Source organism: Artemia franciscana, chromosome 12 (genome assembly GCF_032884065.1).
Source record: "Artemia franciscana chromosome 12, ASM3288406v1, whole genome shotgun sequence".
NCBI classification, from domain to species: domain Eukaryota; kingdom Metazoa; phylum Arthropoda; class Branchiopoda; order Anostraca; family Artemiidae; genus Artemia; species Artemia franciscana.
The window spans coordinates 21,591,302-21,613,497 of NC_088874.1; the positions used below are offsets into that span (position 1 = coordinate 21,591,302).

At 35.5% G+C, this 22,196-nt stretch overlaps 1 protein-coding gene across 2 annotated transcripts in view; it reads left to right on the top strand.

The window, feature by feature from the left end:
- LOC136033844 (ribosome biogenesis protein BOP1 homolog) overlaps window positions 1–15,239 on the top strand; it is a 55,285-nt gene extending 40,046 nt beyond the window's left edge. For both annotated transcript variants that reach the window (XM_065714796.1, XM_065714795.1), the window contains exons 11-14: window positions 3,054–3,331; window positions 11,837–11,936; window positions 14,018–14,213; window positions 15,053–15,239. In XM_065714796.1, coding sequence (XP_065570868.1) covers window positions 3,054–3,331; window positions 11,837–11,936; window positions 14,018–14,213; window positions 15,053–15,206 — 728 coding nt within the window. In that variant the 3' untranslated portion in view covers window positions 15,207–15,239. The remainder of the gene's footprint in view (window positions 1–3,053; window positions 3,332–11,836; window positions 11,937–14,017; window positions 14,214–15,052) is intronic.
- Window positions 15,240–22,196: the final 6,957 nt, after the last annotated feature.

Consider the following 22,196-nt stretch of genomic DNA (forward strand, 5'->3'; position numbering starts at 1 on the left):
AATTTTAAAAATAAATTAGACTTCATTTATATTCACTGCCATCTTTTCTTTTTCTATGATGCTACTTTATTCTAACTATGTAAGCAAATAGGTAAAAAATATGTTATTTATGCAAATAAAACTAATTTAGTAGTTATTGTACTTTCGCTTTCAAAATTTGATGTGTTATTATTTTATGTTTTACCATCGATCAGCTGGACTAGCCGTTATTAGGTTTATGGACTTAATAATTAATTACCTAATTAAAGTAATTACTTATTAAATAACTAATTATTAATAACACGTTATGGCGCATTGCTGAGGATTTAAGGTCTAGTCGAGTGTCGAATGCTCTTAGGTCAACTTTCTTATGCTTTTCTTTTTCGTCTCATTTTTATGGCGCTTGGTATTTACTAAGTGACGTATAGCGATCGCAGTTTCTGTCTGTCTGTCTATCCTGGTTTTGCTAGTTTGGACACTTTCAGATAAGCTAGGATGATGAAATTTTGTAGGCGTATCAGGGACCAGACCAGATTAAATTAGAAATGGTCGTTTCCCTGATTTGACCATCTTGGGGGGAGTGGGGGGACGGTTAATTCGGAAAAATTAGAAAAACGAGGTATTTTTAACTTAGGAACAGGTGATCGGATCTTAATGAAATTTGATATTTAGAAGGATATCTTGTCTCATAACTTTAATTATAAAACCCGACCTGATCCGGTGACATTGGGGGGAGTTGGAGGGGGAACCCTAAAATCTTGGAAAACACTTAGTGGGAAAAATAAGCACAAGACCTAGATACGCGATTGACATAACTGGAACGGATCCGCTCTCTTTGGGGGAGTTGGAGAGGGGGGGGTGAATTCAGAAAAATTCAACAAAATGAGATATTTTTGATGGGAAGAATAAGTAAATGTCCTAGATTCATTATTGACATAACTGGACCGGATCCGCTCTCTTTGGGGGAGTTGGGGGGATTTGCTAGTTTGGGTGCTTCCAGATAAGCTAGGACGATGAAAGTTGGCAGGTGTATCAGGGACCAGACTAGATTAAATTAGAAATAGTATCTTCCCCGATTCGACCCTCTTGGGTCCTATCTTCTTAATTATGGCTTGTAGTCTAGGGGTGTGATTCTCGCTTGAGGTGCGACAGAGCTCAGGTTTGAATTCCGGACCACCCTAATTTTTTGATTAGGAATGAGTTGTATTGGTTGTATTTCGTTGACAAAAGTTGTATTTTGAGGTATTTTTAACTTAGGAAAGAGTTATCGGATCTTAATGAAGTTTGATATTTAGAAGGATCTCGTGTCTCAGAGCTCTTATTTTAACTTCAGACTGGGTCCGGTGACATTGGGGGGAGTTGGAGGGGGAAACCTGAAATCTTGAAAAGCGCTTAGAGTGGAGAGATCGTAATGAAGCTTGGTGGGAAGAAGCTCTTGGCTCTTCCGACCTCATCACGAGTGCCTGAGCTCTTTGCTATTGTTTTTGTTACTTGTCACCATTTCTACAAATCAATGATCCAAAAAATGATGATTTTAAACGGTTTCGTTTTGTCATGCATAGAAAGGGATAGTAGTATAACAACACGTGTGCTCGTACTGAGGATGAGGATGTTTGCAGAAACGGGTGACGCTATTTAAAAATCAGTTATTATCAGTTTGTACGCATGAATTCAAAATTTTAGTTTGCTTTTACCCATATTAATCCTGAAAATAATTTTTCCAAGTAGTTTTTGTTTTGTTCGTGTTTAGGAAGGGATGTTATTACATCAATAATTATGTTTCAATTTGGGATCTTTATGATCTGGGACCAAATTTGTGTGCTTTTGGGAAAGGGTAATATTATATTGTAATCGGATATTTTTTGTGTAGAATGAGTTTCAGACCTTCGATGCCTTTTATTTTATTTTCTAAGTAATCTTACTGTATAACACAGATTGCAGTCACTGATTCTGGGAGCTCCAAAAAATAGCTGTAGTATTTCCAGTAGGACTTGTAAAATTCTACGATTGGTCCAGGACCTAATGATGCTCTACAAAATGAGGTAATGACAGATTATGACAGCTAATGACAGATTTTTTTTAAGCCAATGACAGATTCGGCTTGATATAAAAATTCAGAAGCATAACCAAAAACCCTATGAAACTTAGATTTTCTGAGTCACTGAGATCCTGTTTTTTCCTTTTCCCTATTTCTTTTTACAATTTGAACCGAACTAATCTCATTGTCATTAAGTTTATCTCACCTCACAATAATTTGATAAGCATTATAAAGTACTTAATGCATGGTTCAAAGGCTATGAAATATAGTTTTCAAGTATCAAGCAATATAGCTGCTGAAAGATGTTCAGCAGCTCTAGCGACTAGATTAATCATATAAAGTGTTAACGTTAATTAAGCAATCTTTGTGGCCCTTTAATAATTTAAGTCAAAATCCGCTATTAGGGTATTTAGAAAACCGGGTTCATCCCAACGGGATGCAGAAGGTTTCATACTGTCCTGCTACAGTCCCCTAAGCTGCTGTAGTGGATCTGGAGCTGCTACAGTGTTGGGTACATTCAGGTCCAACGCTTGTCATTTAGCAGTGACTTTAAAAAAACGACGTAATAAGGAATCTTTATTTTGTTCAAAATTATTTTATGTATATTTTTTCAGTTTTGAATGCTAAGCCCAAAATATATTTTGGAGGCAAAATATATTTTGGAACGCAGAATTACTAGTTTCGGCTTAGTACCACTAAGTGTTTTACTAAAAAGGATCCTCATAAAGTCGAACTCCATGCCCCCCGTGGTCCCAGGTCTGGATCAAAAACATTGTTCTTTTTGTTCCAATGTTGCCTTACATTGTGTAACGTCAAAAAAGATGAGATTGCTTTGCCTCAGTAGCTAGTTGTTAATTGGTAACAAAACTTTAATTATTATTTTTTATTATTATTTTATTCCTATTTATTTATTATTATAATTTATTATTATTATATAATTTATTATATAATATAATAAATAATTTATTTTTAATTTATTATTGTTAAAATTATAATATATTATTATTATTATTAATTTATTATTATTATATTGTAGCACCACCTAAAATCAAGACTGCCGTTACTTGGGAAGTGCCAGAACATCAATATTGGGATAAAGGAATTAGGATAATCATAACTCATTTTAAGGAAGTGAAGCAGGTCACGTGGCATCCTCGTGGGGATTATTTTTCATCTGTTATGCCGGAAGGCGCAAATCGATCTGTGGTTATTCACCAGTTGTCTAAAAGGAGGTCTCAAGTGCCTTTAAGCAGGCCGAAAGGGATTGTGCAATGTGTTCTCTTCCATCCTATTCGACCATATTTCTTTGTTGCTGTAAGTATTTTTTTTTACTTTTTTGGAAATTTATTTACTCGTATGCTAGATTGAATCTAATTTTAAAAAGTAAGTATCTAGCTTTATCCTTTTTATAGATAGATTGATAAGTGTGTTCAAGGCCAAACATAGATACAAAGTTTAAAAAAAATACTGAAAGTCAAGCATAAAAACACAAAATGGATGATCTTTTTTCTGATTTAAGGCTTTATTGGTAAATTTTACAATTTTTTGAAATACTTCAGGATCTGAATACTTCAAGATATAAGGCAGAACCACTGTTATATCCTGTAAAAAAAACTCCCTGAACCGATCATGGCATGTGCAATCCATGTTCAATTGTAAATTAATACCAATAATATTTGTTAGATTTTTTTTCTGATGATTAGGGATAGAATTCCTTCTTTCAATAGAAGTCTGTTTTCAACTTCAACCCAAAGGCGCTGTGTAAATTTTTTTTAAAGAAGTTTATTGCATTCTAACTTGGTGAACTTGATGATGTGGGCGAGTACCAGATATTTGTAAGGCAGTGTTTCATTTAAAAAACAGTAGCAGGATTTCACATTCCGACTTTTATATCGCTCTTGTTTTAAAAAGTATACTTCCGCAAGAATGATGTCTAAGTATGAAAACAAAGAAAGAGAATAAAAAATGAAAAAAGAAAAAACAAATAGGTGAAAAAACGAGGATTTTATCAGCCAGTAGCTAAATATAAAAAACAAGCAAATATTTCGACAAGGACCTCCGCCAAGTCGTCCTCAGTGCTCAAAAAAAAAAATGAAACAGAAAAGATTTTGCTGTTGTTTTCTTCTCTGTTTCTTATATATATATATATATATATATATATATATATATATATATATATATATATATATATATATATATATATATATATATATATATATATATATATATATATATATATATATATATACTAGCTGTTGGAGTGGCGCTTCGCGCCACCCCAATACCTAGTTGGTGGGGCGCTTCGCGCCCCCCAAGCCCCCCCGCGCGCGTAAGTCGTTATGCGCCATTGTAGTTGTGTCCCTGTGTCCCACCTGTGAATATAGATAGATTTATATATGTGCTTCAAACTACGTAAAAATTGCGAATAAACAACATTCTTGGCTTTCCCATTGTCTATGCATACACAAAGCCGTATGTACTAATAATGACGTCATATGCAAACGCTCTTTTTACAAACAAACAAACATGCATCCACACAACTCGTTTTTATATAGATAGATAGATACAATACAAATTAACTGCGTAAAACTTGCGAATATACAACATTCTTCGCTGTCCAATTGTCGCTGCATATAAATACATTGTCAGGTTTACCGACCCTCGAACATGCAACGTACAATTGTCCATGGGAAAAACAATCAGTATTAAGATCTATACCACATTTTTCTAATGATTGACCTTGAGCTTTGTTAATGGTGATTGCAAATACTAATCGAATTGGGAATTGCAATCTTTTAAATTGAAAAAGCAGATCCGTTGGAATCATGGGAATGCGAGGAATAAGAACAGCCTCACCCTCATAAGGCCCTGTCAAGATTGTGGCCTCTATTAGGTTTTCCATTGTTTTTTTTACGGCAAGTCGCGTGCCATTGCAAAGCTTTGGTGGGTTGATATTTCTTAAAAGTATTATTGGTACGCCTATTTTTAGTTGTAGCACGTGTGGTGGAAACCCTGAAGGATCTATGGAATTTAAAAATTCAGATGGATAATTAACCGCTTCATTTGGTTCCAAAACTGTGTCGACTGACTTGTAAAGGACTGCCTGGTCTCGAATCTTGGTCAAAACAATATTGTTGATTTCGTGGACGTCTATATTTTTGGGTGCGAGAATCGCTCTTTCACTTAGCCATTTATTATTTTTATAATTTTTTAGAATATTCGGAAATACTTTTTCAATCAATTCATTTTTGACATCAAAACAATATTGTTGATTTCGTGGACGTCTATATTTTTGGGTGCGAGAATCGCTCTTTCACTTAGCCATTTATTATTTTTATAATTTTTTAGAATATTCGGAAATACTTTTTCAATCAATTCATTTTTGGACGTCACTAAATTACAGAAATCAGCAGGTAGTTGTATACGTCCTGAAATTGAGTCTACTGTTTGACCAGAGTCATCGTTTTGCAATCGGACACGCATATTTGTAGTTAATTTTAATATTTTTACGTGTGCCCATAAATTAGAATTTTTTAGGCAAGCATTCATTTCGTCTGCAGGAGTTAAACTACGTAAAAATTGCGAATATACAACATTCTTGGCTTTCCCATTGTCTCTGCATATACAAAGCCGTATGTACTAATAATGACATCATATGCAAACGCTCTTTTTACAAACAAACAAACATGCATACACACAACTCGTTTTTATATAGATAGATAGATAGATAGATACAATACAAATTAACTGCGTAAAACTTGCGAATATACAACATTCTTCGCTGTCCAATTGTCGCTGCATATAAATAGATTGTCAGGTTTACCGACCCTCGAACATGCAACGTACAGTTGTCCATGGGAAAAACAATCAGTATTAAGATCTATACCACATTTTTCTAATGATTGACCTTGAGCTTTGTTAATGGTGATTGCAAATGCTAATCAAATTGGGAATTGCAATCTTTTAAATTGAAAAGGCAGATCCGTTGGAATCATGGGAATGCGAGGAATAAGAACAGCCTCACCCTCAAAAGGCCCTGTCAAGATTGTGGCCTCTATTAGGTTTTCCATTGTTTTTTTTACGGCAAGTCGAGTGCCATTGCAAAGCTTTGGTGGGTTTATATTTCTTAAAAGTATTATTGGTACGCCTATTTTTAGTTGTAGCACGTGTGGTGGAAACCCTGAAAGATCTATGGAATTTAAAAATTCAGATGGATAATTAACCGCTTCATTTGGTTCCAAAACTGTGTCGACTGACTTGTAAAGGACTGCCTGGTCTCGAATCTTGGTCAAAACAATATTGTTGATTTCGTGGACGTCTATATTTTTGGGTGCGAGAATCGCTCTTTCACTTAGCCATTTATTATTTTTATAATTTTTTAGAATATTCGGAAATACTTTTTCAATCAATTCATTTTTGGACGTCACTAAATTACAGAAATCAGCAGGTAGTTGTATACGTCCTGAAATTGAGTCTACTGTTTGACCAGAGTCATCGTTTTGCAATCGGACACGCATATTTGTAGTTAATTTTAATATTTTTACGTGTGCCCATAAATTAGAATTTTTTAGGCAAGCATTCATTTCGTCTGCAGGAGTTAAACTACGTAAAAATTGCGAATATACAACATTCTTGGCTTTCCCATTGTCTCTGCATATACAAAGCCGTATGTACTAATAATGACATCATATGCAAACGCTCTTTTTACAAACAAACAAACATGCATACACACAACTCGTTTTTATATAGATAGATAGATAGATAGATACAATACAAATTAACTGCGTAAAACTTGCGAATATACAACATTCTTCGCTGTCCAATTGTCGCTGCATATAAATAGATTGTCAGGTTTACCGACCCTCGAACATGCAACGTACAGTTGTCCATGGGAAAAACAATCAGTATTAAGATCTATACCACATTTTTCTAATGATTGACCTTGAGCTTTGTTAATGGTGATTGCAAATGCTAATCAAATTGGGAATTGCAATCTTTTAAATTGAAAAGGCAGATCCGTTGGAATCATGGGAATGCGAGGAATAAGAACAGCCTCACCCTCAAAAGGCCCTGTCAAGATTGTGGCCTCTATTAGGTTTTCCATTGTTTTTTTTACGGCAAGTCGAGTGCCATTGCAAAGCTTTGGTGGGTTTATATTTCTTAAAAGTATTATTGGTACGCCTATTTTTAGTTGTAGCACGTGTGGTGGAAACCCTGAAAGATCTATGGAATTTAAAAATTCAGATGGATAATTAACCGCTTCATTTGGTTCCAAAACTGTGTCGACTGACTTGTAAAGGACTGCCTGGTCTCGAATCTTGGTCAAAACAATATTGTTGATTTCGTGGACGTCTATATTTTTGGGTGCGAGAATCGCTCTTTCACTTAGCCATTTATTATTTTTATAATTTTTTAGAATATTCGGAAATACTTTTTCAATCAATTCATTTTTGGACGTCACTAAATTACAGAAATCAGCAGGTAGTTGTATACGTCCTGAAATTGAGTCTACTGGGAGCTTTCCGTTTCCAATTGTCAGCAATTGATCTGAAAATGTTTGACCAGAGTCATCGTTTTGCAATCGGACACGCATATTTGTAGTTAATTTTAATATTTTTACGTGTGCCCATAAATTAGAATTTTTCAGGCAAGCATTCATTCGTCTTCAATGGCTCTGGTGGTGCAGCCAATAGAGGAAGTTTAACTTTTCCTGAGGCGCAACACATTCCCATTGTTTCACCATTGAATTTCAAGGCCTTGCAATAGGGACAAATTTTAGACATTGTCCCGATTTGAACACATCTACTCAAGCTATAATCATCGACTGGGTTGTACCTGAATGCCAGGCGATAACTTTCAGGTTGCTCTGATTCCTCGGCACGCTTTCTTTTCTTACTTTCTCTATCAGCAGCAAGCCTGATTTCTTGCTGTTCTTGTGATTCCTCGGCAAGCTTTCTTTTCTTACTTTCTCTATCAGCAGCAAGTCTGATTTCTTGCTGTTCTTGTAATTCCTCGGCACGCCTTCTTTTTTGACTTTCTCTTTTAGCAGCAAGTCTGCTTCCGCGTTGCTCTGGTAGTTCCTCGGCACGCTTTCTGTTCTTTTTTTCTCTATCAGCCTCAAGCCTGTTTCCTTGCTGTTCTTTTGATTCTTCGGCACGCTTTCTGTTCTTTCTTTCTCTATCAGCCTCAAGCCTGTTTCCTTGCTGTTCTTTTGATTCCTCGGCACGCTTTCTGTTCTTTCTTTCTCTATCAGCCTCAAGCCTGTTTCCTTGCTGTTCTTTTGATTCCTCGGCACGCTTTCTTTTCTGACTTTCTCTATCAGCAGCAAGTTTTTTGGCATAGACTCTTTGAGCATCTTCATCGCCTTTTGCCATTGTAAGTTCATCAGTCATTGTAAACTTAAACATTAATAGATTTCTTCGTGAACATATGTCTCAAATATCTTGAATGACGTCACCGTCAAAGCAAAAATGACGACAACTAATTTCATGACGTCAGTCAACACAGAAACATGACGTCACCTGATCCACAGACAGACACACAGACAGACAACTTATTTTTATATATATAGATATAATTTAAAGAGAAATTACCAATGCAACAGCATATATATATATATATATATATATATATATATATATATATATATATATATATATATATATATATATATATATATATATATATATACATTTTGATCAAAGAAAAGTTATCAAAATACAAGTTGTGCTGCTAAAGTGTTGGCAGCTTTGGGAATTCTGCTACTGGCAGCTTTGGAACTTAGTCCATAACTGCGTAAAACATTAGATGATGTTTGAGTTTGTTCCTAAAAGTTTCTCTTTCAAACTACTACTATTACTGCTGCTATTCATAGCTTACTGCGGGTCCAAGCTGTCTGAGGTTAACACAGCTACGCAGGTTCCTCCTTTATTTACCACCTACCCTGAAATTCCTATGTCCTTTTAGTTCTTTCTTGTGCCTCCCCTTACACTATTTTGGGGACGACCTGGTTCTTGTTTGTACTCAAATGGGTGGCCAAAAAGCACAGTCTTTGGTGATCTGTCATCTTCTATCCATTAAATATGGTTCAGCCATCTAAGTCTTTCATTTGTACCCCTTTCATAGCCCAGGAAATTGCAGCTTTGTGGACCTAGGGCTACATGTTACTAGCTAGGGCTGCGTAAAGCGTTAAACTCTGAATCTGAGAAAAGTATAAAACAAATAGCTTCAACTACTCTGACTACTAGAAAATAGCAGTAAAGAGATGGTTAAGTATGTAGAATGCTAATAAGATAGTGCTCAGTAGACGGTGACCTGGGCAGCCAAAAGTTCATTACCTTAAATTGAGGGATTAATAAAAGAGGGTTTCGGGTGTAGCTAAACTGCAAGCAGCCATAAGAAGGGAATAGACCAGTATTTTCTGATCTTAATGAAATAAAAGTTTTATTATGGTGTTTAGTTCAAAAGACATCAATTAAATTGTTACCTAAAATCCTATTCAAATCATTGAAATTATATTTTTTAAATCTATGAGTATATAAAATAGCCTAGATTCAAACCAAGGTAAGTGGAGCTGTATGTTTAATAAATGTTTTCATTGCCTAATGACGCCTCTTTTATTCCTGGTTTAAACGACTTAATCTAGTAATTTTTAAGCCTAATTTTGATCCCTGACTTCTAAAACCTTTGAAAATTCCTTCATTCTGATGACATTATATCTAGTCCTTCATTCTGATGACATTATATCTAGGATGTTCGAATCGTTTCCATAATCATGCTTGTAATATTAGCTTCAACCTAGTAAAGAACGAACAACGGTTCATAGTAAAAAAAAGTGCTTTAAAAAAGATGGCTAGTGAGAAAAAAAATGTCTATTTGCAGCTGTTTCAGAAATGGTAACTATTACCTCGATTAGCTTTAATAGTAAAATGTTATCTTGCAAACCTATATATGGGAATTTTGAAAAATAGCCTGGAGCTCCTCAAAAATGGCGTCAGGTCGAAACGAGATACTTAAATGGAACCGCCTTTTCCGAAGACTTTATGCGTGAAATTTAAAGCCCCCTGGCCATAACATCAAGGAAAATTGCTTCCCTGTGGTATGATGTCACGTTTGAGTTATTTCGTTACCTGACCCCCTTCAGTTTGATCTTTACTACATTCCAACGGAGAAAAACCTGAAGGATTTTTTCTCTGCGATATATAATTTACAAAATGATATTATGACATGTATGTAGGACGCGGTTAAATCAAGAAAAGTTTAAATTTGAAGTATGCCTAAAGGACGTCCCAAAAAACACAAAATCACTATTATTGAAAATGACATGTCATTGGAAGAACAAGAACCTGGACAATCAAATGTCCAGAATTCATTGGGAAAGAATTCTAGGCAATCAATATCGAATTCGATGTCAATATAAAAAATTAATTAAAGAAATTTTTGTCCGACAACTTGAACAGTCCAACGCGACAAGACATCCGAGCAGCTAAAGCAAAAGGCATGGAAAAAATCTGTGAGGTAATGATGATAATGAATCTCAATCCCAAGGACACTGAAGAAAAGCGATAACGAGAATCACAACGATGCAAACGAAAATGGTGCACAACGAAATCTGTAGCTAGAAAAACGACGCCTACAAATTAAAGCAAGGTCATGACGGTAGAGAGTTACAAGAAAGCTTGTGAATTCAAAGGGCTTAAGTGCTATCCGATGCCTAGAGAAGTTTCAGTCCTCTAGAGAAGAAAATGAAAAAAAAATCCGAGTAAAATTGAAACACAGCTAATCGAGGAATCTTCCCCCAGAAATAATTCTACTTATTGCAAGATATTCAAAAATCAAGGATGCTAATATGTTGACTAGCACCTTTACACATAAAAATTAAATATGTCTTAGAAGCGTACTTAATGTTTTGTGGCAATCTTCTTTAAAATCCGTAAACTTTTCAATTCTTTCATAAGGTTGAAATTTATACCTGGGGATAAATTTATGTGTAAAGGGAGTACCCTTACTCATAAGAATGAAATATGTCTTATAAGTGTAATCTTTCTTATAAGTTATAAGTATTTCTTATAAGTGTTTTGTGGTAATCTTTATATCTGGGGATAATTGGGACCCCTATTATATGGTACGAATCTTTCTATTTATATTCAGGCCTGAAGAAACAATCTAGATGGGTCATGATTTTGTGTCTTAATTTTGGAAAACTTTATTCTTATAAATGACGCGGCATTCATGCGCATTTAAAGAGTAATTCCCATATGCAAAACGAAATTTGCGATTGGAATAACAACACCGTCAAATGCGTTCAACAGCAACAATGTTTTCTGTTAGAAAGCCTAAAATTGTCTATTTTAAAGCAATAGTGAATATTAAGTGTTGATCAAATTCACAGAGAAATTCAACGAAGCTATTATATTCGTTTGTTCTGAATCGTATCTTATTAGCACTGGACGTACAAAGAGCTGTACCATTAAAGAGCTGGACAGTAAAGAGCTGTACCATTTAAAAAGTATGCCAGGTCATAGACTTTCAACAATGCTCCTCCATTGGCAGCCGGAAGGCACCCGTCGCCAAGGAGGACCAAAGAACACGCTCCTTAGGACGTACAAACGTGACAGAAGAGCCCTTCAGACAAGTCTCTTCCCAGAACGGGAGATCTACATCCCAGACGGAGATCTCCGCTGCTGCCCACTCGAGGGAAGATTGAGGGCTGCTCACTACTGCCCTGGAGGAACAAAGGTCTAAGATAAGATACGGGTAAGGTTCAAAACTCTCCTCTTCTTGATTTTTATTGCTGAAAAATCTGAACTTTTTTTCTAGACACAACGGTATGTAAAGATCTACAATCTAGCCAAACAAGAACTTTCAAAGAAGTTAATGACGGGAGCTCGATGGATTTCTAGTATAGCAGTACACCCAGGTATTAATTCCTTCCTTCTTTTATCCCTATGCCCCCCACCCTTTATTCTTAAGGGGTAATATTATGGGTAAGAAGTAAAATTTTTCCTTGATGCTTAATTTCCGCTACTTTTTAAAACTGAAGAAAGTTTATAATTTAAAATATCTAATTTTAAGCGAATCTATTTTCCAAAAACTTTACCAATCTCTCCTCAATTTTGGATAAGCTATTAAGCAAAAGTATTCATGTCGCATTAATTACCCATCGTTTTATCACTGAGCGTATATTTCTAACTAGAGTCCGACCGATTTGGTTTTTTAGGTTCCAATACTGATACCAAAATATTGGTATCATAGCCATACGAAACCGATAAATTTGCCGATAATAATCCCTCGAAGAAAAAAAAAATGTTACCTAAAGTTCAAACCCTGCATTGTTTGCCCGTATTCATATTCTTAGGAAATCTGGTGCAATCTTCTGGATAAGCTTCACAAAAAAAAAAAAAAAAAAAAAAAAAAAAAAAAAAAAAAAAAAAAAAAAAAAAAAAAAAAAAAAAAATAAAAAAAAAAACGGATTCCCGATATCTGATAATGACACTGACCCCCAAATCGGACCAATAGTATCGGGCTCTATTTTTAACCAAAAGAGATGTTAAAAGTTTATGAAAGATAACATGTTTCTGTATTTTGTATTTGAATCTCCATAAATTAAGAGCGTCTTATTTCTTTCTTTTTTTATCTTGTTGAAGATCATGGAAAATTATAAATGAGAAGAACCGTATTTCAATTGCGATTATGACTAGGCATCTGCTCTGGAATGACAAATTTTTCAAAAAAGTAAAAGGCAGTTGAATTACATGAGAATTGTTGGAAGATCGTAAAAATAAGTTTTTTAGAGAGAGACTGACTAGTTAAATAGGATTATTCACTTTATATTAATTAATATAGAAGATAAATAAGAAGCGAAATGATGATGTTTGCTCTGAAGATGAAAAGACGAGGGGTCAGTTTTCTAGCGATTTGCCTGGTGAGCGGAAGTCCTATTTCCTAAATAATTACAGGAAACTATAACGAATCAATCATCCAGGAACTACGAGACTCGTTTTTTTTTTCCTTTCTATATTTGCTTAGCTGTTATAGGTTACTAGCTGTAAAACGCATGACTATCTTTAAGTTAGTGATTGTTTGGTAGTTACCCACATTACTGATTATATAGGTAAGCTGGACGTTTTCTTTCTTTTGTATTTGTTCAATTGCTGAAATTTAGACGTTCCTAGGAATGTCTCAGAATTGGTCTTCTTCTTTAAAAGGTTTCTTTCTGGGTTTCAGGCTACATAAAGACCTGTTGAGACTTAAGAAATATTTTTATTCTTAAAGGTGACTGAAGAAGTGATGTCAGATAGATTTGGAAGTTATAGGAGTGTATGCATGTGGATTATTGCTAGTCCAAAATTAATCAATTCCCAAAGTTTGGAAAATTTACTAGACTAGAGAGAAAAAAACTAAAGACGGAGATCCCTTAAAACCGATTGGTCACATGTATTCACAGCAATCTAGTTAGTATACATGTTTTGGGAAGTAAAATGACAATGTTTGTTTTTGTTCTTTTCTTCTTTCTTACCCATTTAAAGTAACTAGAGGCAGAAAGTCGAACGACTAGTGCTAGAAATTTCAGAGCTATTAATGTATTAGGTATAAAATCAAAATAAATATAATGATTTACAGAAAAAATTGAAAAAAAATCTGCAAAGAACTTTTCATACAAAGATTTTAATAATTACAATATTACAAAAATAAAATAGTGATACGAAGATCCATAAACATTTTCGTTAATAATTGAAAACCTGATTCTTATTTTGAATTTGTGGTCATTAGTGTCAATTTTTCGCTGTTGGCTCTACAGTAAACTCGGAATACTTGTTTGGCTTTGTGTTGGATCTAATGCGACTTGAAAACGCTGCATAGAGATCTCTGTAATATGAATCATCGCTTGAAATGGAAATCATCCTTTCATACGCAGCTGTTCAGTTAGCCATCTACTCAAACGAATTATTTATTACATTTAGTAGCCTAGTTTAGTTTATAATGGTACTTCATTTGTAGGTGGGGACAACGTACTTGTCGGGACTTATGATCGAAAGCTCCAGTGGTTTGATTTAGATTTATCCAGCCAGGCCTACCAGACATTGAGACATCACTCCAAAGGCATTCGATGTGTTGCCTACCATAGACGATATCCGCTTTTTGTTTCTGGGTCTGATGATGGCTCAGCTATTGTTTGCCATGGCATGGTCTACAAGTAAGACTTTTCTGCTTTTTTCCTTCTTTTCTAGCTCTTTTCTTCTTCTCTCTCTCTCTCTCTCTCTCTCTCTCTCTCTCTCTCTCTCTCTCTCTCTCTCTCTCTCTCTCTCTCTCTCTCTCTCTCTCTCTCTCTCTCTCTCTCTCTCTCTCTCTCTCTCTCTCTCTCTCTCTCTCTCTCTCTCTCTCCTCTCTCTCTCTCTCTCTCTCTCTTTCTTTCTTTCTTTTTTCTCCCTACATGTGACAAGATGGACTGAGGGGCTTTGGGGTGCTACTGCCCGCGACGTTACACTGCATATGGATGAACATTTTGCCAAAAATCTTTTTCTTAAAAAGTTAAAATTTTAAATTACATGGATGTTTCTGTTTTGCCAGAACCAGTCCTTCTATGTTTGGTTTCCTTTTAGCCAAGACCACGCTCTGATCATTTGTTGCTTCTAGTTTATTTTGAGAGTGACTAAAGTGGACAAAACCATTTCACACTTAAAGGTTGTTGCAAAAGAAATCCAACCAATTACATCCAATTTTTATTCATCAGGATAGTGTTTTGCTCTTGTAAGCGCAAATTCTTGCTGCTGAAGAGACGCGAAATAGGTTTTGCAACCCCATTACTGATTAAATTAAAGGACTATCCGGAGCTAAATTGTCCTTTGAAGGTAGATTTTGAAAGCAAAATTTGTGAAAAAAAATTTAGTGACTCGATTGTATGGGACGAATTTTGTCTTGCTTAATTGCGTAGAAAATTTTAAAATAATAGATCCTCGGCTAGCATTTCATCGCGCTCCCAATTCACTTGGTTAGGCTCAAGATACTGATCTGATTCAATGTTTTAAATTTCAGTGACTTGCTGCAAAATCCTTTGATAGTGCCAGTGAAGATTTTGAGGGGACATGAAAAAGTGGATGATTTTGGATTATTTGACGTATTGTTTCACCCACATCAGCCGTGGCTTTTTACAAGTGGTGCAGATGCTACAATTCGACTGTTCTCTTGATTTCTTTATTGGAAATATAATATTCCCTCTAAACGATTGTCCAAAAATATAGCTTGACTTTCTCTTTTAGGAGCAAAATTAATCTGGTTAGGTAGCCACAGATGCCGTTGAAAGCCAAATTGTGGTTGAGACGTTTGTTGGTATTTAGTTAAATATTTTGTCATATTCTATATATTTTTTTCTGTTCTTATACATGATTGGAGTGAGAAAAATAACAGTCTATACATCGATCCTCAGGTTCTAAGATCTTCAATTTTGTATTTTTTAGAATTTATTTCCAAATGTGTAAAACTTTTCTCGTCCGTCTTTTATATAAGTATTAGGAAAAGTATATATGAAATAAAAATACATAAAAGAAAAATTCTCTCTTTTGCTAAAATTTCCCAAAATATCCAAACCCAGTTTTCAACAGCCATTAGCTCGATACGATCAATCTATCCTAGGAATACCATAGAAACAAGATCCGTCATACGATCCCCTGACCTATTGAAAAAATAATGACCTGAAACGTGATTTTGGGTATTTCAGAATAAATTCTTAACTGAACGGTTTTTTGTTATCAGATGTAGAACATGAGGTTTGCAGAGTTCTGTCAGCTCTAAAAAAGAGTTTGTTCTCTGCTTTTTACACTAAAAAAATCAAGGTTTATATTAAGGTCCTATATTAAGTCGGAAGTTTGTTAACATGTTAGTCTCTTAGTTTTGTGACGTAATGGGAGTAGCTCTTTTGAGTAAAGCTTAGTTAGACAAACCGAAACTACATTTCAGAACTATTTTCCATGTTGCTGACTCAATAGCATTTATTCACCTAGAAATAGATTCTTATATATTTATCTTTTTTTGTCATAAAAGAACTAAATGAAAAAGAAGCTTTATATTCAGAAACGTAAGTAGAGAAATATACCTTCGAGGGTGTGTACCCCAAACAACCTCGAGATTTTTATGATTTTCCCAATGATTTCACATTTTTCTTTATATTACGTCATTAGATCTCATATTTTCGTAATTTCTCCTACGTCCTCCTCAAACGAACTCGTATGTAGATGTGCTTCTCTGTACCTAAGCAGTTGAATATAAAGGTCAGCATAGACATATTACACCTTAAATCTGTCTTGGACAAATGAGGGTATTTAAAGAAATATCGCTCATCTCTAACTTTTGCACAATTTTTCTTAACGCAATAAACCAGAAAGCTCGCTGTTTTGAAAATGGGTTGTCTTTTGAATGGCTCGGGTCGAAACATTTTTGATTCGAGTAAGGAAATTTAATTCCAGATGTCTCGTCAGCTTTGGTTGATCCAGTGGAAGTCGATCACTTTTAAACTGCTCAATCCTGATGAGGACTGAGGAATCAGCGATTGAAGATGGATTTCGGAAAAGAAGTGACAGAGAGATTTGAAAGAATATATTCGGCACCGACAGTAGTTTTATGAGTGAATATAAGGCACAAGACACGCAACGAAAGTAAGCCCAAAAAGAGGGCTGTTGCAAGGGAGCCGTGAAAAGTGTGTTTTAGGGCTTGCAGTGGGACGAGGAAGAATTTTGCTTGAAAATAAACAGGAAAAGGAGTAGTGTACTACCCTTGAACAGATCTGCAAATTATCATGAAATAGAAAGAAACGGTTGGCTCCTTCTCTTTGAAAAAGGGTGAATATTGGGATTGACCTTTGAAAAAGTGCTGAGCCCAAGAAAAATTTCAGTGGGAAAAATGAATAAAATAATCGTGATATTAAGTCAACCCAGAAAAAGCCTTCAAAAAAAAATATTCGAAAGTGCTCTGTATGTCACTACTTTTTTCGAAAGTAGTATTTCATTCAGTACTTTCTGTTTAAAATATTAATTTTTCAATGCTTTTTGTTAAAAGTAGCGCCTTTTTGAAATTTAACGTTCAAGAAATCAACTTGCTCATTACCAATCCGTTTCCCTGTAAAAAAAAAAGGAATCTTTTCCGGTTTTGTTGACAAGAATTTTTGCAACAGGGTGTAACAGGTAACTGGTTACAGCCAGAATTTTGGTTTATGTTCAGTCGTACATTAGACAGCTTCAAACAAAGAAACATAATTGAATAGATATACAAAACCTACATAAACATTATTTTGAAAAGGATAGGTGGTAAAGATTATAAGACATTATAAGATAGGCAATGCATTTTTAAAATAATAGGAGGGAAGCTTCGGGCACCACCATCTTCCTGAAATTCTAGACTAAAAAAGACACTCTTAAAATCAAAGAACTTAACACCAGATGTTAAACAGGCAGGGGTGTAGCTCTATAATTTTAGAAGGGGGTCTGCATCCGGATAGTCAAGGGGCATGGCCTATATAGTGATTTTTTCTCCAAATTATTGGGAGGAGAACTGCCCCCCCCCCCAGTGGCGTAAAATCTCGGAGGGGGGCAAAGTTGGAGCCAATTTTCCAAAATCAAGTGAGAATGACAGTAAAAACTAAAGAAAAACTATTTGGTACCATGAAGGTACTATTTAGTACTATAAAAGTACTAAAAAGGTAAAAATGTACTAAAAGATATGTTTCTGTTGATGCTTGAATTATGTAGATTTATCTTAGTTTTGACAAGATTTTGGAAGAAACTAAATTTCAGCTGGGAAAGGGCAAACTAAGGTCGGGCAGGGGGGGGAGGATTCCCCCCTGCCCGAACTGAACTGAACTGAATTCCTGAACTGAGGTCTGGGAGGGGTAGTTCCCCCCTTTCCCATGGCATTATTGAGTGGGGGGGGGAATAGTTAAACCTGAGGTGACTTGAAAATCAATCGATTGCAATTTGGTGGGTATAAGCATAGAATTGGGAATATTGAGAAGGAAACACGTTACGAAAACAATTCGTGCTACATAATATGCAGAAAAATTTAGTTGATACGTTTTGAATTCTCTTTCACTGTATCCCATCAATTTCCCGTTCGTCACTTGTTTCATCCTGGTATCCCAAAATTGGATCAACGCTGACGAAATCAAGAAACGGAAAAACACATGGGAAATATATAATTTGATCTGCATATTTCTACATTGGGGGGGGGCGATAAATGCAGTGGGAGTGTATTTAAAATATGTTAACCACAATTTTTCTGCATATTCTTAAGCAAGAATCGCTTTTAGAACATGTTTCCTTCTCAATAGACCAAGCCCAAGTTTACACCACTTTTTGAATGTAAAGGAATTAGGATTGTGTTGGAATAGTATTTAGTTCAGAAGGACGCATAGAACAGACTAGTACTCCTAAAAAAGATAAATAGACTTGGATTTGTTTAGGGACGAACACGGGAGGAGGGAAGCTTTGGGCTCGGCAACCCTAATGCTCCAAATTTCTTGAACTTCTTATTCAGTTTATCAGACTGTTTTTTAATGGCCCCATCCCCTCGCCTGTAAACGAAAGTCATTTGTGACTTCCAGTTTAGAAAGTTTATGGTATAGACAAATCCTGACTATTTAACTTTTCAATTGCAAAAGGAACAAACCCGCGTAGGAAATTAATGCCCTATTAATTATTACACTGGGTAATAAAAAAATATTTTTTGAAAATCATCCAGGATTTTCCAGCTGAATTAGACTAATTTTGATGTTCTGGGTCTAAGAATGCCGTAGTTTTGCTCAATCAGGTCAGAATTTTTTGCTACAGAAATTTTAATAAATCTATTTTGCTTAAAAAAAACAAACAAATTTCCGCGGATCATCAGCTGAGTAACCCCGACGATTTTTTTTTCCGTTTTCCTCAAGAAATAACAGTCAACATATCCAAATTTAGTTTGTATTTCCTTCATCAAATTTGATAAGTAAAATTCATAATATCAGTGAACATAAAGTGAATTATGAACATAAGTAATAATTTTTCCTATTTGTTGCCACAGTTAGATCTTTCGGAAGTGATGATAGTAAGATCTGGGACCACGGTAAACTATGAATAGTAAGGTCAGTGTTAAAATTGCCACAAAGCAAGATGGCCTAACCAGACGCTCGTATTTTATGAGAAACTTTTGAGACACGTGCACATGCTTTAGCAAAACGTTCGTTACATTGTTCGTTTCTGTAATTAGTAGGTATATAAACTCAAAGAATAGCGGTATGGTCTAGATCAACCGCAACAAAAGTATCATTGGTTTCAAGTAAAACACACTTAAGGCTCTTTTTTACTGCCGCCATTTTAATGCCCCCTGAGGGACGACCTGTAATTTTCGCAAGACAGATGAAGAGCTCGTGGTTGCAAGAAACTTCCAACTGATCACTATTAATGCCACTTAACTGGTGCTCTACTACACACACTATTTCGAATGACTTGATTATTTCAGCTGAAATTATTAACTTATCTCTTGTCCCATTTATGTTATGAAAATACAAGTTTACACAGTCAGATTTGGTGCGAAGATTCATGCCTGCGGGAGGAAAGGGGTATCAGTATCAAGCTTGAGTGCTCGAAGGAGTGGCATGCATACGGTTCTTCAACACGGGGCAGGAAAAGCTGTTGCTTCTGTGATTTCCACCACAATTTGCGCGTTTCACAGTGAAGGCTGAACACACATCATCGCGGCTATTAACATGGGGCCTGGGACATTTACCACACTTAAGTTTATTCATACATTCACGTGCAAATTGATTAAATCCTTGGCATTTGTACCACTGCTTTGGTCAATTCAGTGGAGTTCACATCCGGAAAAGCGAATAATCAATTTTGATGTCATGCTTTAGAGCGATATCGAGATCTATTTCAGATTTAAAGGACAACTACACGACTGAACTACCTCCTAAGCACTTTGCTTGTGCAACAGAGTTAACTAGACCTGTAATATTTGATTCTCCAAAGCCCTTGTCAGTCCGTATAATTCCTAGATATCCCTTCTTTACGACCTTAGCACTGATGCGTGAACCGGGTGATAGGGCACTTACCACCGATAAGGCAGAATCATTATCTTTCGTAAACACCGGTAGCCTATTTCTCCATTGCTCAACATGGTCGATTTTGTCTACGCACCCTAAACTTGAAATAAACTCGCGCTGCTTAGCGGGGTTAGAAGACTGCATACTAGCAGGTAAATTACGAAAAATGACAGGAACTGTAGCATTTTCTGGCTTAGGAAGGAACGTCCACAAACGGTTTTGTTCATTCATTTCGGTGCTAACCGACTTTTGTTTTTCAACGAGCAAATTTACCATTCGAACACAATCTTTTAATCTTGATGCCAAAACAGTACTTGGTTCGCTCGGGAAAACCGGGACATCTGACGGGTCCATAATGGCAAATCGTGGAACAGGATCACCTTTCGCGATTTAGTCTGATAGTAATTCCTAAATGTCGGCCACAAAAGCCGCACCCAGATGAGATCCCCAGCGCCTCTCAAGAATATCCACTTTAAAAATATCACGACAGGTCTCAATAGTCTCTTTAAACGCATCTTTTCCGAAAAATTTCTCAGCTAGTTTAGCAACAGCATCCTTATTTAAGTCCATTTTATAGGTCACGGAAGCTTACTTCCCCATAATCTAAATGATATTCAAAAAATCATAGTCCGTATTCGATCAAGCCGTTGGTAAGTTATAATATTTCGTAATCATAAAATTTGTGATATTTGTAAAATTTTTAATGATATTGCTTATTGTGCAATCCAATTAAATGCAAAGTAGGCCTATAATCCAGCTTACGTCCTCACAGTTCAAAGGCTGAATGAAAGCTGAATGTTTTACTTTTAACAAACTACTTTGATAACTAGTTACTTTTTGTTAACAATTGGGTCCAAAGGCATTCAAAATTTTGGTGTTTAACCAAGTTCAAAACTGTCGATGTTGATAAAAAATATCCGTCCAACACTTCGACATTGCTCAACAGAACAGAATGCTGGGAGTTTATATCTTAGTTTTTGTAAGTAGGCTATTGTTTTGTATATTTTTTGTAACTGATTATTTTTTTCAGTTTTATATACTTTTACTTTAATTGCCTTTTACTTTAATTACTTTTTCCATTGCCTTTAGAAAAATGTTTGTATCTAAGCTTCATTAAATAAAAAAAAATAGTTTTTTCAACTAAAAGTAAGGACAAACATTAAAACTTAAAATGAGCAGAAATTATTACGTATATGAAAGCGGTTGCCCCCCTCCTCAACATCTCGCTCTTCACGCTACAGTTTTTCGGCACTTTAAAATAAGTTACTTGTTGTTCTAATTAAACGCCCCTTGTGTTTCAGGAGTTGTTTGTAAATAATTGGGACAAAATTTAAACTTTAGCGTAAAGAGCGAGGTGTTGAGGAGGGGGAAACCCACTTCATATATTTGTTCATATATTTGTTCGTTTTAAGTTTTAATTCTGCTCCTTACTTTCAGTGTAAAAAGCTTTGTTTTTTTAGACTTAATTTCTGATCGTTTTTTAAATAACGCCAAGATACCTGGCTCTACCTCCCCAACGAAAAGAAAAATCTTCCTCCCCAACGAAATGTCATCTGGGCAATTCAATTCTGGTGAAAATTTACCCCAGACTATTACTCTTAATATCTTCACACCTAAAATTGAATCGGTAAAGAGACAGCAAGACAAATAAAGAATTTTCGTATAGGAATTTTGGCATATTCACCCAGTGTAAAACTTCCCTAGAAAAGTTCACCCCCAGGAAATATCCCTCTCCATGGAAAATTCTCCCTGTGCAAAATACTCGAAATACTCCCCACCCGAAAAAATGGATGCGTACTTCCCAATAACAAATAAAACAATGGGTAAATTTTATAACCTAAAAACCTTTCCCCAGGGGCTGTAGGGGGTCATTTTATCTCTAAAGACACAGTTATTGGGCTTTTCAACTATGTGGAAGAAAAAAGCTGTCAAAATTTTGATTGGACGATTTTGGAAAAAAGTTGCGTGGGAGGGGGACTAGTTGCCCTCCAATTTTTTGGTCACTTGAAAAGGGCTCTAGTACATTTCATTTCCATTAGAATAAGCCCTCTTTCGACGTTTTAGGCCCATTGGCTCGGTAGGACCACCCATGAAAAAACAACAAAAAAA